Here is a 27,549-nt window from a genome sequence, read left to right as displayed (position 1 = left end):
AGGAGGGATGCGTATAGTGAGGCTCATCCTGCTTGCAAATACACGCACACACACCAAGACAGTCACACAAGTGCATGCAAACACACACAAGCTGAAAGATACACACAACCACAGGCATTAAACTAAATGGAAAACTGGGGTCTATGAAAATGCCCTTTTTGTTTCAAATGTAACCAGAACCATGCATAATACACATTCACTAATAATGACTAACTTTATAGACAATCTCTCAAGCACAAGCCCACGTGCTAGTGAGTAGCCAGCTAATCTTTATATTTCAAGTTTAGCCAACTTGGATCTATTTGCTAGATAACAAGGTAGAACAGTTGAATGGTCATGAACACATCCTTCTGTCCGTCTCCAACTGTTTGAACAGCATGCTAGCCTGTCCACTTTGTTCAGATAGTGAAATCAAGTGGCCTACCTTATTTCTCAGAATGTGAACGAGTTTCCAATTCCTTATATAATTGTGTTTTATGCTATTGCACAATTATAAAACACAGACTAGACAGCTAGTATTACAGTCTTTGGCTAGAATGCTACTAGGGGTACATGGTACCGCAATGCCACGCGTGACAAAATGAGCATTGATTTTCCAGAATCAATGTTCATTGTACTCCCGTTTTAGTAGTGTCAGCTCTGCACGCAATTTGAGGAGTTGAGACCTAAAAAGGGTATCATTAGAAAGGTTAACTTCTCTTCTATTACAGTAAAATAATGTCTCAATGTGTTTTGGTGTCCATATGACTGATTCTGTGGACCAACCCTCAAATGCAAATAGCGAGTTGAAACAATAGTGTTTGATTGCAGCCAGCAATTCGGGGCATTCCTGCATGTGGAACGCCTCGAGCATCCCACTGGTTCCTGCAATCGAGCACGCCATCTTTATGCTTGTGTGACACTTTTGATATTCTGGATTCCCCCTGATTCTCTATGCGATTAAAATGTGGGTCAAGAGGGAAATAAAAGTATTATCAGAATTTTTTCGGGGGCGAAGGACACTGTCTACCGATGTCCTAGCTAGTTAGCTACTGACGTCGCCCCCACTTCCCACCTGCTGTGTACCGGAGTCCTCCTAGCTAAATAGCTAGCACACAGTGTCCTTTGCTCCCACTCGCCGAAGAGCTGCCCTCGCCGTCGTTAACAGCACTGTGGGAAAGCAGTGCCTGACAGGTGGGGTCGAAGGACACTGTCTACTAGTGTCCTAGCTATTGTTAGCTAGCTAGCTACCTATCCAGCCTGCTGTGTACTGGAGTCCTAGCAAAATAATGTACCTATAGAAGTATAAAGAGGAGTTCCTGCAGATGCAGGAATTAGGTTTGGGCGGTATACCATATATACCGTATACCGGACTGGGGTATTTGTTTGGAAATTTGCCACAGGATGGTTTTCCAATACCGTCAATAACTTTGAAACTATTTCTTTGGAGTTTTTCTATACATTTTAATATTTGTAGCTACTTCTTAAGTAAATACCTGTAGTCAAATTGTGCAATATGTTAGAAGATAAAGCAGATTGCGTTCTTCATTTCACCTGTCACATTATTTTACATTATGAAGCTTACCGTAGTTCCTCAGAACAGTTGAGCCAATCACATGTTTGTTTGTAAATACAACAAATGGAGAAAGTGGGAGCAGGTGAGTCCAGCTGTGTGTTGACAGGGTTAGCATTTTATATTGAAAGTCAACAGTGTTGTTTTGCTTCAGTGATCAGGGACGTGCAACTACAGTTTTCCTTCACAGAAAATACATTAGTGCAACACATTCGGCAGAAAATAGCCTCATTTTCATCAGATGACAACAGAAGTGCAACACTATTTGGCTGGCAGCTACACAAGTAGGCTAAATGAGCTTACAAGGAAAAAGCCATGTCTTTTTGCTGAAACTATGCATGGCCATCACGTCTGTTTATCATAGAAAGAATGTAGCCAGCTACATTTCCTAATGTTTTTCTTAAAGTTAATCTTTCATTTTACTGGAGAAAAGTAGGCTGGCTACACCTAGAAAAGTACCAGAGAAAAGTAGCTACATATCAGTCAGAGCGTTGTCTGCTGATAGAATGTCAGTGAATTCTCATCCAAGTGGAGAAGTGCAACTGAAGCACAAAATTAGTCTGATGCAGCAGAAATTCCAATAAGAAGCATTTTAGATCTGCGTTTACAAAACGCAGCAAGACATTTCTTATGCATTGTATATATTTTTTCCTGCGTGAAAAACAAAGAATTCTGCATTAACACGACCCCTAAGTTTAACTTGCTAGTTATCTAAGTAAGTGGCTGAATTAATAAGGTGACGGGGCATCATATTGTGTTGGCTTTCTGCTGTGTTGGAGAAGAAAGAGCCTTTTGGATGAGTTATATGTACTGCTGCCACTGCTATTTTTTGATTTCCTTGCATTTTTTCTCCTCTCCATTCTCGGCCCGTCTGCTCCTACCCATCTTCTCGAGCAGTGCAGGCAGGCCTGTTACCCTAGCAACTCCAGACTCCTCACAGACACAGTGTGTATGCTACTTCAGAGCTAGTACTGTACTGTCTCTCGTTCACATTCGCTTGTAAATGTCCAAACTCACCAAAAATGACATTCGGTAGCTCCGACCTATATGTATAACTTTATGAGCTGGACTGCCTGTCTTTGCATTTTTTATTTTTTTTGCGCTCGTTAGCATATTTAGCTAGCAGCCTCCATGGAAATTCGCTATTATTTGTGCTAATTTTGTTAGAATTCTGGTAATAGACACCCAATGGGCTTTTTTTTCTCTGGTTTTTGGGCGCCCCCTTGTGTACTAAGCCGGTAATACCATAAATCCTGGGATGAGAGAAGGACAGTATGACGATATGAAAATCTGATACCGCCCAACCCTAGCAGGAATGGCCAAATGCAGGAAAGCCCCAAATTGCGGGCCACAATTGCACCCTTCTCAGTTGAAACTGCTTGTCAGAGAGGAAGAAGTGATCTCTCATCTTTGTTGTTGTGAGTGTCAGTGGGAGGAGCTTGGTGTGTGTGTGTGTCAATGGTAAGTTGCACACAGCATAGAAGGAGCGAAGGAGATGAGCGGACATAAATGCTCATAAAAAAAATAAAAAAATGTTTTATTGTGATACAGGCATTTGGAATATCATGCTAAAACATACATTCAAATTAATTGAATTCATTCTATATATCGCCTAGCCCTAAAGTGCTTATATTTTCAAAATGACTAGGCTACAGTACTGTTGAAGCTTTCCCTCCTTGAATTATATTTTAGAAATTTGCATCAACTGACTCTGCAAACAAAGATAACAGCAGCCATACAGCGCTATCTTAGCAGTGACATCCTGAGGCAGGTCTATACTCAGCATGACGCCAGCTCTGTGCCTCCAAACTCTGCCAAATGTCAGCATGCGCATCAAGTCTACCCTTACGGTGCCCATGTTAGGACACCCTCACTGTCTGAGGGTCATGTCTAAATTTAGCATTTTAGCTAACCCTAACCCTTTTCTTAACCTTAACCTAATTCTCCTAACCTGTTACGTTAATTTTCCTAACCTGCTGCGTAAGTTTTCCTAAATCTGTCACGAAAAGTCAATTTTGACAAAAGCTTTATCCCTTCTAGACAACACCCTGTCTGAGTCCTCGCTAGATCTTCAACCAATCTCCTCTATCTCTTTCCTAACGTGTCCATAATATCTCTATGCTGCTGCTGCTGCTGTTGCAGTCTTGCCTCGAAGGTTTAATAAACAGTGTCTTATGAGAAGAAACGCTGTGCAGTCAGGAGTTAAGAAGAACCTGGAGGTTGGTCTGTTTAATGCAAAGAGGTGCGCTAAGACAATACGCGCTAAGCTTGCCAAGTGTAATTCCAGGCAGAGAGGGGTCTGAAACGTGACAGTTGGAAGCAGTGCAGCATCTGATGGCCAATTGCTCACACTTTTAATTTCAACACAGGCTCTTGGTGGAATCATGGCTTGATTGCACAGTGTAATGAAAAGGTGCAGGCATTCTAATTCGTGTCACGGTCTCATAAACAAATGGCAAAAAAAAAGTGAATCTAATTATGCATGGAAATGACGGTCAATGGAATTGGTAAATTAAGAGATGTATTTTTCCTAAGTATTGAAATGAATACAAAGTCTAAACAGAGTAATACTAATACGTTGAATATGAGTGTGTGTGTGTATGTGTCTGAAGGTCCACCATTTTTCAGGGTCATTTGAGACAGTTATTTTGTGTGTGCTCATGTACAGTGTGTTTGTGTGTGTGTGCCCAGTATGTGTGCACCTGCTTTAAGTGTGTCAGTCACCAGCAAGGACAGGCCATCCCACAGTGAGAACTTGAAAGATGGAGAGGGATGGAGAATGTCCCTGAAAATCCTCAGCTAAAAGCCATAATCACATTAGCGTGCTGCTTGCTGCTTGCTGCTGTGCTATCTAGGCTGGCCAAGAAACCCAGGAAGGAAGCACACACTGGCTGCATCAGCATCACTACCACTCACTGTGACTGTCCCTCTCACTGCATGGGGGAGGGGAGACATTAGTCATTGTGTCCAATGTACTGTATAACCAAGGCCTAGGAAATGTCACCAGCGGTAGGTGTTTGTTAAAGGGCAACTGAATGCAAAATTCATCTGGTTGAAAATGTGGCATCGATATTAGTCAGAAACACAAAAAAAGTGTAAGTAGAATAATTTTGGTCATAAAGTCAGTATATTCCAAAAAATAGTTTTGTGAGATTTGTGTAACTGAGGTCGTCAGAACTTACATGAGGGTTGGGTTTGGATTACAATCATGCCCACTTGCCCACAAACACGGGATTGTAACGCCTAGGGAGAATTGTCATGCATGGAAAAATAGCTGCGCTGATTGCGCTCTAGCCAATCATGGCAGCAGAACATCCAGACAGTGAGACAGACCTGTACATTACGCAGTGCCTATATCCTATATCCTTATTTATCCTATAATAATTCTGACTATTTTGAGGAAGTGGTAGTGGCTTTGTTGTTGCTACTGTGACTCAAGAGGGACAAACAACAGTAACTGCCAGTGAACATAACACACCCACATCGAACCACACCCACAAGACTGAAATCTTGTTTTTCTTATTGACCAGCAGAAAATCAGATGCAGAATTGGTGAGTTAAGCCGCTCTTTAAGGTTATTTCTATGAAACAACCTTGGATATACTGTAACCAATACCATGCTTTGTGCACGTCCCACACTGCACAGTAGGCTATAATGTTACTGTGCGTCCTCAGTTGTTCTTTCTTAGTGCACTGCACTGTACGCTTTATTTAGGTTAATTTAATTCAGTACCCGGGCTCGGCTCAAAGGCAGGTGGGACACATGCTAGAGCACACACACACACACACACACACACACACACACACACACACACACACACACACACACACACACACACACACACACACACACACACACACACACACACACACACACACACACACACACACACACACACACACACACACACACACACACACACACACACACAATGTATGCATAAGCTGGCACCTGAAAACAACACGGCGAAGGTTACACACCAGAGGGCCGCTATTCCCTATTCCCAACTCAATTCCCATTTTTACAACTCAATTAGCACCTGGATTCTAAAACCTGTATCACCCTGCCTTTACCCTCCCTCACTGCACACGGTGTTAACCAGGTCAACATACACAGCCCACACTTACTCACAGTCACACTCACCCACAGCCATGTGTATAAGTACACACAGATACACACAGAAACAGAGTCAGTTATCGACACAAGGGAAACACACACAGTCAGTCATCCACAGCTCAAATAAACATAAACCTGTGCACACACTGCCCTTACACTCATTCATGCATACACACCATCGCAACCCTTGTCACCTCTGTCAGTCATGCAGTGACTATGCGTGCAGCGCATAAAGGCTGCCACTTTGACCTTGGTAGGGGATGAAGGGCATCACATCGGAGATGAGGAGCTAAAGGGGTGTGTGTGAGTGTCTGTGGTGTCTCACCACTGGACAGTTGGATGTGCAAAGTCAGGGTCTTGTCAATTCAAATATGATGGGGGGGACGTAGGACAGATGACAACATAGAGTGAAAACACCTGCTAGACTGCACACGCCCGCCACCCTTCAACATTAATGACACAGAGAGAGAGAGACAGAGAGAAAGAGAGAGAGAGATGCAGCAGTACAGGTAGAGAGATCGAGAGATCGAGAGAGAGAAAGAGAAGCAGCAGTATAGGTACAGAGAGAGAGAGAGACAGAGAGAGCGAGAGAGTGAGATAGTGAGTGAGAGAGAGAGGAAGACACAGGGAGCTAGGGAGAGGAGCTAGAGAAGTGGATGTAAGGGAGAGGAAAAGCCTTGAGCCAGCATACAGAACTGTACTGAGAGTAAACAGACAAACAACCTTCTGGCATTGTGTTGGAAGATGAAGTGTAGTAGTTTTTCTCCCTCTCAGGTGCAGGATTGCAAGATTCCTCCATGGTGCATGAGAGTGCCAGTGTGTCTGCATATTGAATTTTTCCCAGCACCACGTCTACTACAGATAGGGACGATCCCGGCTGTCTCTCGTCCTTGATGTGACCCAGCTTTTTGGCTTCCGATCAGCACCACACACACTCGGACGCACACACAGAAGCACAGATGCACGCACAGACGCACACGCACGCTCACACACACACACGTACACCCATCTCCCTGTCCAAATGTCCGTATTCCACAGCATAGGTCAGGACTAAACACAGCCTGAGGACCAGATTTAATATTCCCTTTCCTTAGTAAAAAATGTTTCACCTGTTAGACAACACAGAATTCAGAGGGGAATATACAAAACTTAAGCTAAACCATGGGGCAGTCTTTATGAATACTTTATACATTTGCTTTATATCTTTATTTTCTACCCTGTTTCATTCCCCCTAGATAATAATAGCTACCATTTTTGCAATAGACTACAGCAAACACTTGAACATTAAACACTCAACCTGGCCCATAGTCCTCCATGTCCATCCAAACACACTCTGTGCTTTCTTCCTACGCACTCCTCCTGCTTTGTGTGTCATCTCTGAAAACGCTCCAGGGCCTTTTTCCACAGGCCCCACGAGACATTCATTTCATGATTTGTATTCTGTTGACTTTTACATGCACCCCTTTGTAATTGGACTTGCTGCTGGAGCTAACTTATGAACCATCGCCCGATTGAAGCGCCAGTCAGTGCACTAGCCTGTAGAGAGTCTGTGTAGTCTACATCTATTTCCCGTTGCCCTTGACGATCAAAGAAAAACATTGGGAGAAAGAAAACTTTTGAAAGCATGGGGCGTCAAGGAGGATAACAGGCAAATGAATTAATAAAGAATTGCACAACAATAATCAGTTTAACAGAAGCTTGGTTTGAAAGGGAGGGACAAATTGAAAGGGAGAAGGAGCGAGGCAAAGAGCGAGAGATGGAACGCAAAAAAATAAAGAGCTAGTCACTCCAAGCGAGCAGCGGCTCCGGCGAGGGTTTGTCCACAAAGGGAGATGTCAACAGAGAGCAACAGTGGTAGAATAGATAGAGAAGACGGAAATTGAGTGGAGACACAGGGAGAAAGTTTCCTATCTGAGAGAGAGCGATTGAGCAAATGAAGGTAGGGAGGGAGGACCGAATAGGAAAGAGGGAGGAGAGAAGAGATAGAGAAAAGGCACAACCGCATAATTAACAACGGCATGCTGCAGCCAATTAAATATTTACAGAGGCACTTCTCTCCGACACCTTGATGATGAAGACAGGCAGCCCAAGGATTATCAGATGGGTGGAGCCTAGGGAGGGAGAGGATTAAACATTAACCGCCAGATAGATCCCTTTTCTTCCCTGTCTGATCCCATTAACTCTGGCTGGCCCAGCTTTCCTCAGCAACTGGTTTTCTTCTCCCCACCCCTGACGCCCCTGACAGCCAGGCTCCTAGCTACCTGCTCTCTGCTCCCCCCAAAAGACCCAGCCCGCCCCCCGACTTTCCTCGCCACCTCTCACGTCCCTGACAGCCAATCTCGCCAGCCTCCTACTTGCTCCACCACTCCTCCACCACCTGTCAGCCCCAGCATGGCGAGAGCAGCAGCTAAGAGTGCGCAGCAGATGAGCACCACCTGGACACCTCTCACATGGCAGAACAAGATGGATACAGGTAGCCTGCTCTCCCGAATGACTAGGTTGAAATAGATGTGGGCAGGATTTTAGCTGACAGGGAAATCTAAGAAACAGCAGGGAAGTTGTAGTGAATGGATTGTTTTGAATTTGTGCTGCATCATGTTTCCGCCAAGGTGTTTATTTAATCTGAAGGCTGAATCATTTAGTAGAACCATTATGATATATAGTCATGTATGAATGAATAAATGTATGAACATGTATGAATCATCAAATGTGAGGAAGAAATTGTTTCAAGCTCATTCTTAGAGACAAAGGTCTCTTAAAATGTCAGTGGTCATTTCGGTTAAAGATTCTGAAGGTCAGAGAAAGTGTTCATCGACAATATGTTACAGCAACTGCCAGAATATCCTAAGAGACCCACCATCAAAACCGTCAGCTTGATTTTACTGTTAGATCACACACATAGTGATATTCTGGCCTCAGCCAACAGAGTTGACATCTGCCCCTTTCGGCTGTACATGTGCTGCATCCACACTTCTTCATCCACTCCCCCCACCCTTCCCTCCTTCCATCCCTCCCTCCCCCTCCATCCCTCTCTCCCTCTCTCTAATCCCTCTCCACACAACAGTCAATAGAGCACCGCAGAGAGCACACAGCCATACAGCACTCAATCTGCAGAGTTTTACTACTTCAATAGGCGGCCACAGATCTTTACCATTGAATCCTCCGGAGCTGCGGAGGAGAAAAGCTAAGTGTTAACTCCTGGGACGACGCTTCCCGAACTGTATTTTACACCATTTTCCTTGGACTGGAGCATAAACCCCTTAGCACATTGAAATCAATAGGGTAGTTAAACTGTTATTTCCCTCCCCCAGACAACCACACACCCACCATGCACCAACCCCGTACAAGACCAAGTGGAGTACTGTAAATACATCCTTAGCACAGGTAATTTGACAGATTTGTGAGTGAAGTGCTGCCATAACGTAAAGGCCTAAAATAGTCCTTCTCACTGACAAAAGATGTCTGTCTGTAATGCCTGTTGTCTCTCTTGACAAGTTAGGAAAACAAAACTTTCCACCTGTAGGATTACAGTATGTCTGGAATATCATTATAGAAACACGGGCTGTGTAGACACATTGTTATCTTCCTATCTGAAAAATCAATGTATTTCAACCTAATCCTTTGGAGTTGAGGCTGTAAATACATTATGTCGCCCTAGGCAAAACATAAGTGCTGGCCGCCAATGTATGTCTGATCTTACACATTCACTTGCACCAATATATGTACAGAGCTGAGTACTTCACATTCTCAAGCTCTTCTCAACACTTCAAACACATGCCACATGTTACTTGTGTGCTTTCAAATTCTCAGACATCCGACAGCAGTTGCATTAATTAAAACGACAAAATCTACACTGATTACAAATAAATAAAAGAGAGTGGTAGCTTGAGAGTGTGAAATGAACAGTGTTGATAATCAAATTCCCTGAAAAAAGCAATTAAGCACATTGAGCGATTGACAACATCTAACATCTGTTCAATAGATGTGAAAAGTGTTTTAAGAAATGGCCTGAAATGTTGCTTGTTTTCAGAAATGTTGCCTGTGGCCAGAAATGTTATCTATGGTCAGAATTATTGTCTGTGACCTAAATTGTTTTCTGTGGTCAGAATTGTTGTCTGTGGTCAGCATTATTGTTGTCTGTGATCAGAATTGTTTTCTGTGACGAGAATTGTTGTCTGTGACCAGTATTGTTGACTGTGACCAGAATAGATCCATGATGTGTTTTAATAGTATGCTGCTGCATTGGACCAAAGCCCTACATCTCTCTCATTCTATCTTTCTAGCAATAGCATCTGCAGAATAGTAGCTGCTATGGAATTAAGAGTTGAGTGAGCCAAGTTTCACAGTAGACGGATTATGAAATATACACATACACACTGGTTTCCAGCAATCAACATGGCATAGATAAAGTGCTGAAAACGTATTAGCAAATTCAATTTTGAACAAAATCTGAATTCAATTTAGTGCCTGGCTAAAATATCTCATTTGCTTTTGTTTAGTTTTTGCATGCATGAGCCTTATAGCAGTTCACAACAGACTCCCTTCATTTTGCTCCCTGTTCATTTTCTGCTCGATAATGACATATTTCGTCTTGAATATGCAAATATTTGAGATATGCTCAAATGTATAATAAAGCCAGTTAATCGTGATGACTGGAATGAAGGAAATTAGCCAATTAGAAGTTACTTTCAAGCTGCAACACTAATGAAGAACAGAAAACAAGTTACCATGACGTTTCCTTTGTCTTAACATCTACTTAACAAGAGCAGAAAGCCACAGCATTTATCAGAGTAACTAGAAATATCATAACATCTTAAACCACCATCCCTATGCGCTAACTCTGTGTACTGTAGAAGCTCCAAAAAGCTCTCAAACCAACAACTGGCTTCAGGCCCAACCGCCTGCAGTGCTGGGGCAAGTGAGTATGTGTGCATGTGTGCAGGGGTGCAACTTTTGTTTTAGAAGTGTGGGGGGGGGGTTTGGCCATCTAAAACTAATTTACTGCATTTCTACACAATCCAATATGTTGTGTCTATTTAGAACAACAAAAGTAAGCAAAAACGCCCACAGTTATCAAGCTAGGTAAGATATCATTATTAAATATGTTTAAGTGATTGATAAGACTGAACTAGATCAAAGGTACTTAATAATCAATATTGTGTTGCACCTTTAAACAATAGCCTAACAAATGAACAACTCTTAAAAAATACAAAGACTTTTGATTGTCTTTATTAAGACATCCTGAGGAGTATTTCTGTCTGTAATAAAGCCCTTTTGCGGGGAAAAACTCATTCTGATTGGCTGGACCTGGGTCCCCAGTGAGTGGGCCTAGCTCCCAAGTGGGTGGGCCTATGCCCTCCCAGGCCCACGCATGGCTGTGCCCCTTCCCAGTCATGTGAAATCCATAGATTAGGGCCTAATGAATTTATTTAAATTGAGTTATTTCCTTTTATGAACTGTAACTCAGCAAAATCTTTGAAATTGTTGCATATTGCATTTATATTTTTGTTCAGTATAATTCATATCACAGGCCTAATAGTCCCGTAGAGCTATTTTTACTTGCACACAATATAGCTGGATCACCCTGTCCTGTCCCGAGGGGTCCACTGCCCTGCAGCGCCCCAACACAACACACCCCACTCAACTTTAGGATCTCAGTGAAACATTCATTATTGGTTTCAGGTGTGTTAGGTCAAGGCCAGAGTGACAACCCACAGGACGGCAGACACCCAGGACCAGGACTGAGCAGCCCAGTAGCTAGGGATTGCCTAAATAGGTATCTCCCCTGACGTGGACATGTTTTCAATACAGACTCCTTTTGTCGTGCTGTATTCCATATAAGTCATCCAGACCTTATGAAAGTTGCACACTATACCCTTAATCTTGTAATAAATAAAATGTAGTGATACATAACTTGACATTTCTGCCATCCATTGTGACATTGTGGGAGGATAACCAGCCTTCCAATTAATGGCAATGCATATCTTAGCTGCTTTAAATGCTTGGTTACACAGTTTCTTCTGATAACAGTCTCCAGTATCAACATTTCCAAGCAAACAAAGACAGGGAGAATCTGTAGACATGCTGAGATAAAATAACATTTCTTTGCCAGAATTCAGCCAGACCATAATAATTCCTCCAGCAGAGGAATTACATTTCTGTTTCACTGGCATATATTATGTTCTATGGATGGTCTTAAACTGCAGTAATTTATGTCTGAGATTATATGAACATGACTGGGCATTCAAACATACAGTGGGGAGAAAAAGTATTTGATACACTGCCGATTTTGCAGGTTTTCCTACTTACTAAGCATGTAGAGGTCTGTCATTTTTATCATAGGTACACTTCAACTGTGAGAGACGGAATCTAAAACAAAAATCCAGAAAATCACATTGTATGATTTTTAAGTAATTAATTTGCATTGTATTGCATGACATAAGTATTTGATCACCTACCAACCAGTAAGAATTCCGTCTCTCACAGACCTGTTAGTTTTTCTTTAAGAAGCCCTCCTGTTCTCCACTCATTACCTGTATTAACTGCACCTGTTTGAACTCGTTACCTGTATAACAGACACCTGTCCACACACTCAATCAAACAGACTCCAACCTCTCCACAATGGCCAAGATCAGAGAGCTGTGTAAGGACATCAGGGATAAAATTGTAGACCTGCACAAGGCTGGGATGGGCTACAGGACAATAGGCAAGCAGCTTGGTGACAAGGCAACAACTGTTGGCGCAATTATAAAAAAATGGAAGAAGTTCAGATGACGGTCAATCACCCTCGGTCTGGGGCTCCATGCAAGATCTCACCTCGTGGGGCATCAATGATCATGAGGAAGGTGAGGGATCAGCCCAGAACTACACGGCAGGACCTGGTCAATGACCTGAAGAGAGCTGGGACCACAGTCTCAAAGAAAAACATTAGTAACACACTACGCCGTCATGGATTAAAATCCTGCAGCGCACGCAAGGTCCCCCTGCTCAAGCCAGCGCATGTCCAGGCCCGTCTGAAGTTTGCCAATGACCATCTGGATGATCCAGAGGAGGAATGGGAGAAGGTCATGTGGTCTGATGAGACAAAAATAGAGCTTTTTGGTCTAAACTCTACTCGCCGTGTTTGGAGGAAGAAGAAGGATGAGTACAACCCCAAGAACACCATCCCAACCATGAAGCATGGAGGTGGAAACATCATTCTTTGGGGATGCTTTTCTGCAAAGGGGACAGGACGACTGCACCGTATTGAGGGGAGGATGGATGGGGCCATGTATCGCGAGATCTTGGCCAACAACCTCCTTCCTTCAGTAAGAGCATTGAAGATGGGTCGTGGCTGGGTCTTCCAGCATGACAACGACCCGAAACACACAGCCAGGGCAACTAAGGAGTGGCTCCGTAAGAAGCATCTCAAGGTCCTGGAGTGGCCTAGCCAGTCTCCAGACCTGAACCCAATAGAAAATCTTTGGAGGGAGCTGAAAGTCCGTATTGCCCAGCGACAGCCTCGAAACCTGAAGGATCTGGAGAAGGTCTGTATGGAGGAGTGGGCCAAAATCCCTGCTGCAGTGTGTGCAAACCTGGTCAAGACCTACAGGAAACGTATGATCTCTGTAATTGCAAACAAAGTTTTCTGTACCAAATATTAAGTTCTGCTTTTCTGATGTATCAAATACTTATGTCATGCAATAAAATGCAAATTAATTACTTAAAAATCATACAATGTGATTTTCTGGATTTTTGTTTTAGATTCCGTCTCTCACAGTTAAAGTGTACCTATGATAAAAATTACAGACCTCTACATGCTTTGTAAGTAGGTAAACCTTCAAAATCGGCAGTGTATCAAATACTTGTTCTCCCCACTGTATCTGTATCCATTCATCATCATCAATAGCTTCTACCATGTCTTCCTCAAAGTTTTGTTTGACATGTTTTGTGTCATCGGGAAAAGCCTATATCAACCCTTAATACAATTTGGAAATACATTTTGGAGGTTTGTCAGACTGCCTTAAAATAGTTTCAATCTTTGAAGCATCTGTCTTGTCCAGTTTTTGCTGCACGGAGAGAATAAAGTGTTATATCTGCAAAAATTCACCTCAGCTCCATCACAGACTGATCTTCACTGACTGACTGACCCTGGTGAGACCCCTGTCAACATCTGATCATCCTAAGATGAGGCATGACAAAGAATAACCTTGGTGTACATTTATACATTATATTATCCAAGAATAGGATCAATGGTTCAATAATTGAAATGACCATTATTCCCAGATTCCAGACTGTAGCTTTAAGCTTAAGCTGCTGTCCTGTAGCTACTGTAGGTCTACCCATCAATTCAAGATGGAACGTTGTATCATTCACTGATATTGTTAATATACTGCAAAATTCTCCTGAGCTCCGTAGACTGGTCTTCCCTGGCTGTCTGATCCTGCTGGGACACCTGTCACCATCTGATCCTGCTAAGACATGATGAGCATAGTGTTGTGAACTGACTGTGCACCATGTCAGTGAAGCCTGTAGAGCTGTTTATTACTGTGTTTGTTTGAAAAGTAGGGAATTAGCTAGAGAAACTGACAGATCAATAACGTTACATTGCTATACTGACCAATAAAAACTCACATTGCACTGAAAAAATGTCAGAATATCGGTCTTCAATCGTTTGGCCGCTGGTTTCATCATTTGAGTCAGGTCTAGTGTGATTGAGGCAAAGATAATAGCTAACGTTAGCCAACTTTTGGCCAGCTCTCTCTCTAACGGTACATCAACTGGCGAAAGCTAGCCAAGTTCATTTACTTCTGTTGAAATGGGACAAAACAAAGGCTACAAAATATTTCCGTACAAACAACAGCTGTAGTGATGTGAGGTGGTTATTATTACTATCTGGCAGATAACTAGAGAGCTGAGCTGGCTGTGGTAAGTTAGCTACTAGCTAGCTAATTCATTCACCTCAGTCGAGAAGGGATGAAACATTAGCTAACGTTACATGTCAGTTACACTAGCTAATAGCTCACCACTGGGAATAAACACTAGTTTAGTTGTTTTCTGTTAAGTTAAACAGCAGTTACCTTGCCAGCTAAATCAGTCAACTAAAGAGTAGCCAGTTTCTGCTCTGCTTGCTTTTACAACTCGTAAAAAGAGCGCAACAAACTGACAGCAGCTGCCTCTGTTCAACTCTCCCGTGCTGGTGCTTTGCCTTACACACAGCCTGTCCGCCCGCTCTGTGTTGTCCTTGTGGTTCTAAATTCAGAGGCTAAAAACTCCAAACAGCCTACCCGACCGTTCTGAGGCGTCTGCTTGGTCCTAAAGCACACCGTTGCATTTTTTGTATCAAATTGCAATGACAAAACTGTGGGGGGGACATGACCCCCGTCACCCCAACTCCCCCTCCCCCGTCCGTCTGTCCGTCCCCCCGTCCCCAGTGAAAGTTGCACCCCTGCATGTGTGTGTGTGTGTGTATGGGTTGAGGTGTTCTCAGAGCAGCAGGTTGCACAGCCAGGAGCTGCAGAGTCATGCTCCTTCGTGAGGACAGTTGAGAGAATTGAGAAGAGGAGGAGGGGAAGGAGGGAGAAAGGGTGGAGAGGTGAGGTAGAGGAAGGGAACAAAGGGGGATTGCCGGAGAACGGGGCAAGAGCCCAGGAGTCAGTACTGTCAGGATCATTCACGGCATCAGCACCACTTGCGCTAGGAACAAAACAGAATTACCTCGGGGAGCAGAAATCAGCTAATCAGCTTAGGAAGGAGCCCCTAGGGAAGACAGAGGGAGGAGGGAGGGAGAGGCGGGTGCACTGCACTGGCAGGCTGGCATATATCGGGGATGTGTGTGTGCGTGCGCGTACGTGACTTGGATTAATCTGTACTGTGCATGCAGATCTCCTTACACTTTCATGCTTGAATCACAACATTTCTGCCATTGCTATGCTACCACTGCTAGCCTCTCTGGCAGGGCTTTTGTGTTAGCTATGTTTGGCCAGAGCAGGGTGTTTTGGAGAGCCTGTATGGCACACACCACAAACTCTTGTGTGGTGGGCTGTGGCAGGGGGGACTACTCAGCTCTGGCTTTCTTACAGTGCTCTTTTGACCTCATCGCTCCTCGCTCTGACGTACCTTCCTTCCCTATTACCGTCTCAATTGTCTAAACATTAGACAATTATACAGTGTCAATACTAGGATAGCCTTAGTCTCAGCAGGACTTCCTAATGTGGACTCCATATAGGTACACCCCCTTCTTTCCATGTGGAAGCAACAAACGCTAAGGATCTCTCTCTCTTTCTCTCAACACAGCAGAAGGAAACAGAGTTCCCTCATTGTGTGGCTGGGATGAAACCCGGGCTCGTTTGGCATCGCAGCAAGCTGTTAGCTTGCTTACACAAAAGCCTCATTCCCTCGACAACCGCATTAGCAAACCGTTTGCAAGCTCGCATTTTGCCGCCGAACACACACAGACACACACACACACACTCTTCATCTCGCTGAGAAAAGAGGCCCTCGGAGTGAAACAAACCCTCTCGTAAAAACAGATGCCACCAGCTTCTATGATTACGTATTTGGGTATTTCTTCTGAGAAGGAGGCAAGCAAGGAGCACTAGAAAGCAATCGATGGAGAGCCATTTAATATTTACACTTTTCACCGAGCCAGGCTGAGAGCGTGAGAGGGTCTTGTGATGGGAGAAATAGCCAAGGACTTGGAAAAAAGCCAGTATTACTAACCTCTGTCTTTTATGACCAAAGGTATATTAATGCCTCATTGTCTGGCTGAAGAGGGAACGAGTAAGTACGGTGACAGTATTAGGACAGCCTCGGTGTCAACAGGACTTGAGACTAAGGCTGTCCTTATATGGACACCGTAACATTGTGGATTGTCACCTGAGGGAGGGTGAAACATTCCAATGATGGATTTGCCACAGATGATGCTAGATAAAGTTGTTATATTTAATATAAGGGGGCTAAGGGGGTTTCAGCAACATAGCCGAGGCAATGAAATATGTAATAAATAATAAAATATAGTATTAACTAATTTGTCTTTCATTTATCTTTGGAATGTGTCCTAATAATATTCATATTATGATGATGAATCGGTTATTAATATATATATATATATATAATATATATTTACATATAATATATATTTACATACGTACAAATGTATGCACGCATGACTGTAAGTCGCTTTGGATAAAAGCATCTGCTAAATGGCATATTATTATTATTATTATTATTAATCTCTTTGGTGAATGTTAAAATCGCAAACAAATCCAAGCCACCAGATGTTATTAGGGGGTTGTCTATCTCCTTCGAGTTGTTTGGTTTGGATTAATGCCTTGTCGCGGTATACGGCTCAAAAAAGTCTCTCTGGCTCTCTGTTCCCTACAGTACAGTGCCTTCAGAAAGTATTCACACCCCTTGACTTTTTCCACATTTTGTTGTGTTACAGCCTGAATTTAAAATGGATTATATTGAGTTTTTGCATCACTGGCCTACATACAATACCCCATTATGTTAAAAAAAAATGTATTACAAAGGAAAAGCTGAAATGTCTTGAGTCAATAAGTATTCAACCCCTTTGTTATGGCAAGCCTAAATAAGTTCAGGAGTAAAAATTTGCTTAACAAGTCACATAATAAGTTGCATGGACTGCAATAATAGTGCTTAACATAATTTTTGAATGACTATCGCATCTCTGTACTCCACACATACAATTATATGTTAGGTCCCTCAGTTGAGCAGTGAATTTCAAACACAGATTTAACCACAAAGACCAGGAAGGTTTTCCAATGCTTTGCAAAGAAGGGCACCTATTGGTAGATGGGTAAAAATAAAAGCAGACATTGAATATCCCTTTGAGCATGGTGAAGTTATTAATTACACTTTGGATGGTGTATCAATACACCCAGTCACTACAAAGATACAGGCTTCCCTCCTAACTCAGTTGCCGGAGAGGAAGGAAACCACTCAGGGATTTCACCATGAGGCCAATGGTGACTTTAAAACAGTTACAGAGTTTAAAGGCTGTGATAGGAGAAAACTGAGGCTGGATCAACAACATTGTATTTACTCCACAATACTAACCTAAATGACAGAGTTAAAAGAAGAAAGCCTGTATAGAATATACATATTCCAAAACATGCATGCTCTTTGCCATAAGGCACTAAAGTTAAACTGTAAAAAATTTGGCAAAGAAAGGAACTTTATATCCTGAATACAAAGCGTTATGTTTGGGGCAAATCCAATAGAACACATCACTGAGTAACACTCTTCATATTTTAAAGCGTTGTGGTGGCTGCATCATGTTATGGGTATACATGTAATCGACAACGACTGGGGAGTTTTTTGGGGGGATGAAAAGAAACGGAATAGAGCTAAACACATGAAAAATCCTAGAGGAAAACCTGGTTAAGTCTGGTTTCCAACAGACACTGGGAGAAAAATTCACCTTTCAGCAGGACAATAACCTAAAATACAAGGCCAAATATACACTGGAGTTGCTTACCAAGACCACATTGAATGTTCCTGAGTGGCCTAGTTACAGTTTTGACTTAAACTGTCTTGAAAATCTATGTTCATATTATGATGATATTTCTTAAAATTGGTTATTAATCTCTTTGGTGAATGCTAAAATTGTTTTGAAAAATCCAAGCCACCAGATGTTATTAGCGGGCTGTCTGTCTCCTCCGAGCTGTTTGGTTTGGATTAATGCCTTGATCAACAACCAACTTGACAGAGAATTTTGTACAATCCAGGTGTGCAAAGCGCTTAGAGACTTACCCAGAAAGACTCACAGCTGTAATCGCTGTCAACGGTGATTCTAACATGTATTGACTCACAGGTGTGAATACTTATGTAAATGAGATATTTCTGTATTTCATTTTCAATGAATGTGGAATTTGTTTATAAAAAACATGTTTTCACTTTATCATTATGGGGTAAAACATATATTTAATCCATTTGGAATTCAGGCTGTAACACAACAAAATGTGGAATAAGTCAAGGGGTATAAATAGTTTCTGAAGGCACTGTATGTGTTAATGTGAGAATTATCTGGAAATGAGTAGCAAACTGCTCTGCCAGCAGTGTAATACACACACTGACACAGGCTCAGACACAGAAATGTACGCACAAACATGCAGACACACACTCTTTGACAGCTGCTGTCCATGTGCATACTGCACAGTGGCGATATTCATTTATTTTTCAGCAAACTTACACTTTACAGTTCACAGCACACTAAAGGATAAAGAGACATCAAACATGGCATACTTGTGAGACATGTATCATTGAAATATGAATAATAGAACACGCTGAAACTCCCAGACTTCCTTGTCAAAGCCAAAGTGTGAAAATATGATCTTGCATCCCCCAGACGATGCTTGTTCTTTTAAAATATATCTAGGCTACATAATTTGCAATAAGACAAACTATTATAAACTGTCATTATCATAGCTATTCTTTCTAAGTGTAATTTGTAAAGGTAAATGCAAAGGTGACCTAACCTTCCAGGATCATAGATGCCTATAACAAGTCTTACAATGTATTATAACCACATCATAATGCATTATAGCTGAAGGCTTCAAGTGAAGTGTTACACAGGCACTTGTAAGCTATTAATTTACGCATGTTAACATTGTGGTGTTCTACAACAGCATTCAACTTTACACAAATCCAACGTTAGTCCCAGACTCCCAAATGTTCCCATACAAGTATCTAAACTAGGTAGAATGTTAAAATAAAATCCCAAAAAATTATACAGCAGCAAGACATGATTGCCTGGTTCACGTAGTTCCCACCACAAGCTGATTGAAATAACTTTTCATTTCGTGATGAAAGAGAAGAAATATCAGAGTTGAAGCTCATTACTTTCCTCTTCAGCCCCCTCACACATCTTTTATATGCCGTAGTTCCATGGATTATCCCCCAAAGCAATTTTTGTCCATCTTTTTATGGGGGGGACCTTCTCTGAGTTCAAGGCCCTCCATGGTACTAAACTGGGGCTTACTGGTGTTGAATGAAAATGTATCCTACTCGCTGCCAGGTGGATGTGTGTGTGTGTGTGTGAGAGAGAGAGAGAGTGTGTGTGTGTGTGTGTGTCTGTTTGTGTGGTTTGGTTTTACTATCCTTGTGGGGACCAGAAGTCCTCACAAGAATAGTAAAACAAGGAAAATTGGGGACATTTTGTGGGGACATTTTGCCAGTCCACACAAGAAAAAGCCTATTTTACGCTTAGGGGGTAGGTTTAGGGTTAGGGTTAGAATTAGTGTTAGGGTTAGAATTAGGGATACGTTAGGGTCAGGTGTTAGGGTTAGGTGAAGAGTTAAGGTTAGGGCTTAGGGAAAATAGGATTTCGAATGGGAAGACATTTTTTGGTACCCACAAGGATAGTAAAACAAAGTGTGTGTGTGTGTGCGTGAGTTTGAGTGTAAGTGTGTGTGTGTTCCAAGTTCACAGAGTGTTTCCAGGAAGACAGGGAGGCCTCCAGTTCCTCTCTGAACTCATCACTGACACCACTACTGATCTCCACCCTCTAATTCCCCAGCTTATCTGAGCACACAAGTTCCTACATAGCTCTCTCTCAGCCCGCCACCTCTCAGCCCCCCAGAGAGACTTGAGTCAGAGCCGGAGGAGAAAAGAGAGAGTGGGAATAGGATTGGGGGAAAGGGGGGAGAGAGAAGAGAACGAGAGAAAAAAGAGTGAGGGAGAAAGAAAGAGCGAATAGGCAGACACATTTTGACATTTAGCAGACGCTCTTATCCAGAGCAACTTACAGTTAGTGAGTGCATTCATTTTCATACTGCCCCCCCGTGGGAATCGAACCCAAAACCCTGGCGTTGCAAATGCCATGCTCTACCAACTGAGCTACACGGGACACAGAGAGAGTAGGGATGCAGGGACTCCCATGGCCAGAGATAAAGACAGAGAGAGCGAGACAGACAGGAAGTCTCTGATGGAGATGTTGTACAGATGTGTCACACAAATCCAGATCTTTAGTCAGTCTCCAACAAGCTCAAAGCCTTAGCTCTGCCACACAGAGCCCTCCTCTCCGCTCCTCTCCTCTCCCCTTCACTCCTCTCTGTTTCTCTCTTCCTCTCCCTCTCACTCTCCTCTCCACTCCTGCTCTTTCCTCTCTGCCTTCGCTCCTCTCCTCTCCTCCTTCCCTCTAGTCCCCTCTTCTCTTTCCTCTCCTCTTTCCCTCTCTCCTCTCCCCTTCACTCTTCTCTATTTCTCTCTTCCTCTTCCTCTCCCTCTCACTCTCCTCTCCACTCCTGCTCTTTCCTCTCTGCCTTCGCTCCTCTCCTCTCCTCCTTCCCTCTAGTTCCCTCTCCTGGTCTCCCAGTGGGGACCTGTCCTCATCGCCCTCTCCCCTCTCCAATGGCCTGCTAATGAATTTTGGGCACTTCGCAGCCACAGATGGTGAGGCAGGCAGCCGTGCAGGATTCAGGGCTCCAGGCTCCATCGTTTGCCTCTGCCTTTTCAAACACGATGGCCCCAGCTCACTGCATTCAAATGGGTATGTTCTTCCTTCAGCTCTCTCTCTCTCTCTCTCTCTCTCTCTCTCTCTCTCTCTCTCTCTCTCTCTCTCTCTCTCTCTCCCTGCTCTCTCCATTCTGTATTCTCTTTACCCATTTCCCCTTGCCACACCATCCCACCATTTATCCATCACTGGATCTCTGGTTAACCTCAAAGCCCTGTTCATTTAATCTCACAGGCCTAAAACTGCTCTCCCCGCAGCAGCCTCGCGCCTAATAAAACATCCAGAGTAATATATATATATTTTTTATCCCTCCTCCTCTCACTCTTTTTTTGTATTCATTTGACACACATTTCAGAATGTTATGCCTTATTCATACCTCCCTTGGTCTGAATGGTCTGAATGAGCACCTGAGAGTAGGCTATAGTAGAGAAGCTAGAGATAATTCCCACTAAGATCCAGTCCGAGGTCTCTGTGAAATCCGGCTATTCGGCTATGGGATTTTCCCTTGAGCTAGTATACTGTCCTGCTGAGCTCAGGCAGGACATGTAGAGTACATTGGGTTATCCTCTCTTACTCTGGAGCATCGTCAGCATTGTATAGTATGCTTACTGTACATTGAGAGTGGTACATTAGCCCATGGGAAGGATGTTGTTGTTAGATTGCATATAATCTGTGCCCTAGGTATATTTAAGACACACAATTACAGGATTATGAATTTTTTCGATTTATGAATAGCATGATTTACTGGATTTACAAATACACAAATTGTGTTTATCTTGTACATTGTATTTGTGTCGATTGTAGTCTATTTATAGCACCAGTGTGGCTATGGGTTAATTGCTTCACTCAAGGGCATCCAGCTGTTTTTACACCTGAGAGCTGATCCTTTTAACGAAGCGGTTAAGACACACACATCCATGCACGCTCGCTCGCACGTACGCGCACACACACACACTCACACACACACACACACACAAACTCTCTAATCCTGACATGACTTTAATCATACCGTTCAAGTTTCTATCCACCGCTCCAGGAAGAATTGCACAGATCTAGGATCAGCTCCCCTTCCCCAATCCATATCTTAACCGTTAGGGGGAAAACGTGAAACTGAACTTGGATTGGTGTCTAGGGGCAAATACGCTACTTCCTCCCCTTCAGTCTGCCCCAAATTAAGTGTCCTACTGGTCCCAGTCGCCCTGCTGTTTACATCCCAGCTTCACTCACTCTGTCTCTTCCCAGTGAAGTAAACAAACAAACAACAACAAACTCAAACTGTTCCACTCATCTCTCCCTCTCGTCCCCATTCCCTCTCTTTTCTGTCTCCCTCTTCTTTCCCGAAGGCAGGGTAAAGTGGCGAGGGAATGAGCAGCCACCATTGCATCGTTTGTCGACTTTAATCTGCATGGCATTAATAATTGACTGGATCCTGCAACCACAGATCTGAGATAGACTATTTTCTCTCCTTCTCTCCCTCTAGTTCTCTCTGTCCTTCCATGCTCTCACGCTTCTCCTCTCCACCTCTCTTCAAGTTCCTCGGTGTCCACATCACTAAGGATCTATTATGGTTCACACACATCAACAGTCATGAATAGGGAATGACAACGCCTCTCCCCCTCAGGAAGCTGAACAAATTTGGCATGGGACCTCAGATCCTCTAAATGTTCTACAGCTGCACCATTGAGCATCTTGATTGGCTGCATCACAGCTTGGTATGGCAATTCCTTGGCATCTGACCGCAAGGCGCTAAAGAGGGTAATGTGTACTGCCCAGTACATCACTGGGGCTGAGCACCCTGCCATCCAGGACCTCTATACCAGGCGGTGTCAGAGGAAGGCCCTAAAAATGGTCAAAGACTCCAGCCACACAAGTCATAGACTGTTCTTTCTGCTACCACACGGCAAGCGGTACCAATGCACCAAGTCTGGAACCAACAGGAGGACGCTGAATAGCTTCTATCCCAAGCCATAACGCTCCAAAATAGTTAAATTGTTAACCAAATAGCTACCTGGACTGTCTGTATTGACACTTTTTGCACTAACGTTTTTGACTCATCACATATGCTGCTGCTACTGTTCATCATCTGTCACTTTATTCCTAGTTATATGTACATATCTACCTCAATTACCTTGTACCCCTGGTACCCCGTGTATATAGCCAAGTTATCGCTACTCATTGTGTATCTATTATTACTTTTATAATTACGTGTTTTACTTTTCTATTATTTCTCTATTTTCTTTCTCTCTGCATTGTTGGGAAGGGCCCATTAGTAACCATTTCACTGTTAGTCTACACCTGTTGTCTACGAAGCATGTGACCAATAATATTTGGTTTGATTTGGAAACATCCTTATCTATAGCAAATTCGTCTCCTGCTTCCAAAAACACTTTTTTTCTTTCCTCTCTGTCTCTCTTCTTTTTCTGTCTTGGTAAGTCTCCCTTTTCTTGCCTCCTTTCTGCCATACTCCTCTATTTTATCTCTCTGTCTCATACTTCCCTTCAGGCTTTTTTCTCACCTGCACGGAAAAATAGATGTGCTTTTTCAAGTCATCTAGCCGTCTTTGCTGTAGGGGCAGCATTTTCTATCCTCTTCTTTTTGAAACAATACAGTGTCAATAGCTCCTAACTTGTCCCATAGAACCCCTCTTCCCCTCCTCTACACTTTTTACTTGATAACATAATCCTGCCTCACCGCTCTCTGTGATTTATGAGTCCTGGGTAAAGACATGCGCACCCTCTCTCTCTTTAAAAAAAAAAATGTATTTATTATTTATATCCCTCTCACTCTCTTACCCCCCTCTCTCTTTCTATCTCTCATTCTCTCGTTCGCTTTCTCTCTTTTTTTCTCTCACAGGGGAAAGCTAAGAGTGAGACTCTATTCTATATGAGGTAGAGGGGAAGCCAAGTAATTGGAGCGCTCTTTGATTTCCCTTTCACAACTCCTTGCACCAAAACACTGCAGTGTCCATCACTCACCTCACATTTGCATGCGCGCATGCAAACACACACACGCACACACACGCACGCACACGCACACACACGCACACACACGCACACACACACACACACACATACAATTATTGACACACTTGATAAAGATGTGCAAAAATGACTGTATAAAATAAATTAGTTATATCGTATGATCCAAAAAACTGGACAATTATATTATTTTATACTAATACAATTGTTCAGAGAAAGAGATTTTGTTTAACAAGTAATATTTTTTTTCCTCAGAAAGGTGGGGGTCAAAACTATTGACACCCCTGTTATCAATACCTCACCTTTTTCTAAAATGTTTTATCAGTTGGAGAACTGCCATCTTCAATTCAAACCACAGCAGGTTTTCAAGTTTCAAGTCAGTAGACTGAGATAGACATAGGATATTTTTTTTATTTTGTGACCAATTAACCATTTCTTTGTGGATTTTGATGTGTGCTTGGGGTTATTGTCTTGCTGGAAGATTTTACATTGACATTTTGTAAATTTAGCAGACGCTCTTACCCAGAGCGACAAGGGGATTTTCACCTAGTTGGCTTTGGGATTCAAACCAGTGACCTTTTGGTTACTGGCTCAATGCTTGTAACAGCAGGCTACCTGCCGATCCACTTGCGGCTAAGTTTCAGCCTCCTGGCAGAGTCAATCAGGTTTTTTGCAAAAATATCCTGGTACTGGGTAAAGTTCATGGTGTGCGTGGCAAAAGAGCTGTATTTTCATGTAATTTGACAAAAGCACCAGTTCCAATCCAAGTGCTAATGCTGTTTAGCAAACTCCATACGTTTACATTTGTTGGATGACATGAAAATATCGCTCTTTGGCCACGCACACAGTCGGTGGGTTTGGTTTCGAATTGAGAATGCATAAGCAGAAAATAATCCCATACCTACTGTAATATATGGTGGTGGTTCTTTGATGTAATGGGGCTATTTTGCTTTCACTGGTCCTGGGGACCTTGTTAATGTCAACGCCATCATGATCTTTACCCAGTGCCGGTATATTTTAGCCAAAAATCTGGTTGCCTCTGCCAGGAGGCTGAAACTTGGCCGCAAGTGGATCTTCCAGCAAGACAATAACCCCAAGCATACATCAAAATCAAAGTCTCAGTCTCTGGACTTGAAACCCATTGAAAACCTGTGGTTTGAATTGAAAAGGGCAGTCCATTAGTGCAGACGAAGGATATCAAGGATCTGGAAGAATTCTGTGGAGGAATGGTCTAAGATCCCTCCCAATGTTTTCTCCAACTCACAAAACATTTTAGAAAAAGGCTCAGTGCTGTTATCCTTAAAGGTGAGGTATTGAAAAGTATTAAAAACAGGGTTGTCAATAATTTTGATGCCTACATTTTTCAGAAAATAAATATTACTAATCTCTATCTCTGAGCAATTGTATTAGTAAAAAATTATATAATTTCCCAATTTTTCTAAGCATACATACAGTATTTGAATTATTTATTTTACACTATCATTTTTGCTCATCTTTATCAATGGTGTCAATAATTTTGTACCCCACTGTACATATGCACACATTTACTCCCACACATAGCAAAAACATTTACCCACACATACTTTACACACTATACTCACATGACATGCAGTATACATATATGGATGCAATTACACTCACACACATCCCATCCATATCCCTTCACCCATACTTTCACAAAAATTGATCATGAAGCACCCGCCACCCACAGCAAAATACAGTGCAATCGGAAAGTATTCAGAACCCTTGACTTTTTCCACATTTTGTTACGTTACAGCCTTATTCTAAAATTGATTGAATTAAATGAGAAACAAAATTCTCTGGTCTGATGAAACCAAGATTGAACTCTTTGGCCTGAATGCCAAGCGTCACCTCTAGAGGAAACGTGGCACCATCCCTACGGTGAAGCATGGTAGTGTCAGCATCCTGCTGTGAGGATGTTTTTCAGCGGCAGGGACTGGGAGACTAGTCAGGATCGAGGGAAAGATGAACAGAGCAAAGTACAGCGAGATCCTTGATGAAAACCTGCTCCAGAGCGTTTAGGACCTCAGACTGGGGTGAAGGTTCACCTTCCAACAGGACAATGACCCTAAGCACACAGCCAAGACAACGCAGGGGTGGCTTCGAGACAAGTCTCTGAATTACCTTAAGTGGCCCAGCCAGAGCCTGGACTTGAACCCGATCAAACATCTCTGTAGAGACCTGAAAATAGCTGTGCAGCGACGCTCCTCATCCAATCTGACAGAGCTTGAGAGGATCTGCAGAGAAGAATGGGAGAAACTCCTCAAATACAGGTGTGCCAAACTTGTAGCGTCATCCCCAAGAAGACTCGAGGCTGTAATTGCTGCCAAAGGTGCTTCAACAAAGTACTGAATAAAGGGTCTGAATAATTATTTAAATGTGATATTTCAGTTTTCTTTGTGCAAACATTTCTAAAAACCTGTTTTTGCTTAGTCATTATGGGGTATTGTGTGTAGATTTATGAAAAAAAAACACAATTTCATCAATTTTAGAATAAGGCTGTAACGTAACAAAATGTTGAAAAAGTCAAGGGGTCTGAATTCTTTCCGAATGCACTGTAAAAACGTAAGTGAAAGTGTAAACAGTCAGAAACCCAACGGTGTCACTGGCGCCTGGGCCGTGACGGTGGTGACACTGCAGCTAGAGCCTTGTCTAGGGACAGGGCACACACACACACACCACAGGAGGCTGCTGAGGGGAGGACGGCTCATAATAATGTCTGGAATGGAGTGAATGGAATGGTATCAAACACAATGATGTGTTCGATACCATTCCATTAATTCCATTCCAGCCATTACTATGACCCCGTCCTCCCCAATTAAGGCACCACGGGCCTCCTGTGGCACACACAGACACACACACACGCACACACTGGGGCCGGGGCTGAGATAGTGGTGACACTGAAGCTACGGCCTTGGCTAGAGACAGGGCTTTGGCACGAGCCCGTCTGTCTGCTCTGACCGTGCCCAGGCCGTTGGTCACGATGCCTACTTCCCCCGCCGCTCCCAGCAGGTCACTGGTCGTTAAGACACAAACACATGTATATGCACAAAGGAAACACACCCACACAGGCACAAGTGCATATGCACACTCACATTTACACATGCACGCTCTAATGCACACACACACACACACACACACACACACACACGCAGCAGTACTAGAGAGTGTCTACTTCCATGTCTGCTGTCTATACACACACTCACACCACAGATTATCCTAAGAGGGGCAGGTTCCACATGGGCTCCATTAAGGGAATCATCTATTCAATTAGAAAGCCTGTCGTTCACCACCCCAGGGTCTTCATTAGGCCTGTGACTTACTGTACTGTAGCTCAGTGTAGGTCTCAGCACTGACCCTGTCACAGCCAATCTCTGAGGTCACAGCGGCTGGTAAGCAGAACTGCTAGGTGGGCCAAGCCAAT

At 43.1% G+C, this 27,549-nt stretch overlaps 1 protein-coding gene across 1 annotated transcript in view; it reads right to left on the bottom strand.

The window, feature by feature from the left end:
* Positions 1-27,306, bottom strand: part of LOC121585325 (igLON family member 5-like) — a 61,961-nt gene extending 34,655 nt beyond the window's left edge. Inside the window, exons 1-2 of the mRNA XM_045225974.1 lie at positions 27,287-27,306; positions 26,996-27,141 (exon numbers count right to left, since the gene is read on the bottom strand). Of these exons, the coding sequence (XP_045081909.1) occupies positions 26,996-27,141; positions 27,287-27,306 (166 nt within the window). The remainder of the gene's footprint in view (positions 1-26,995; positions 27,142-27,286) is intronic.
* Positions 27,307-27,549: the final 243 nt, after the last annotated feature.

The sequence above is a fragment of the Coregonus clupeaformis genome, chromosome 17 (assembly GCF_020615455.1).
Source record: "Coregonus clupeaformis isolate EN_2021a chromosome 17, ASM2061545v1, whole genome shotgun sequence".
Lineage (NCBI taxonomy): Eukaryota > Metazoa > Chordata > Actinopteri > Salmoniformes > Salmonidae > Coregonus > Coregonus clupeaformis.
Note: the sequence above shows the minus strand (reverse complement) of the source record. Positions and strands in the feature narration are given on the sequence as shown.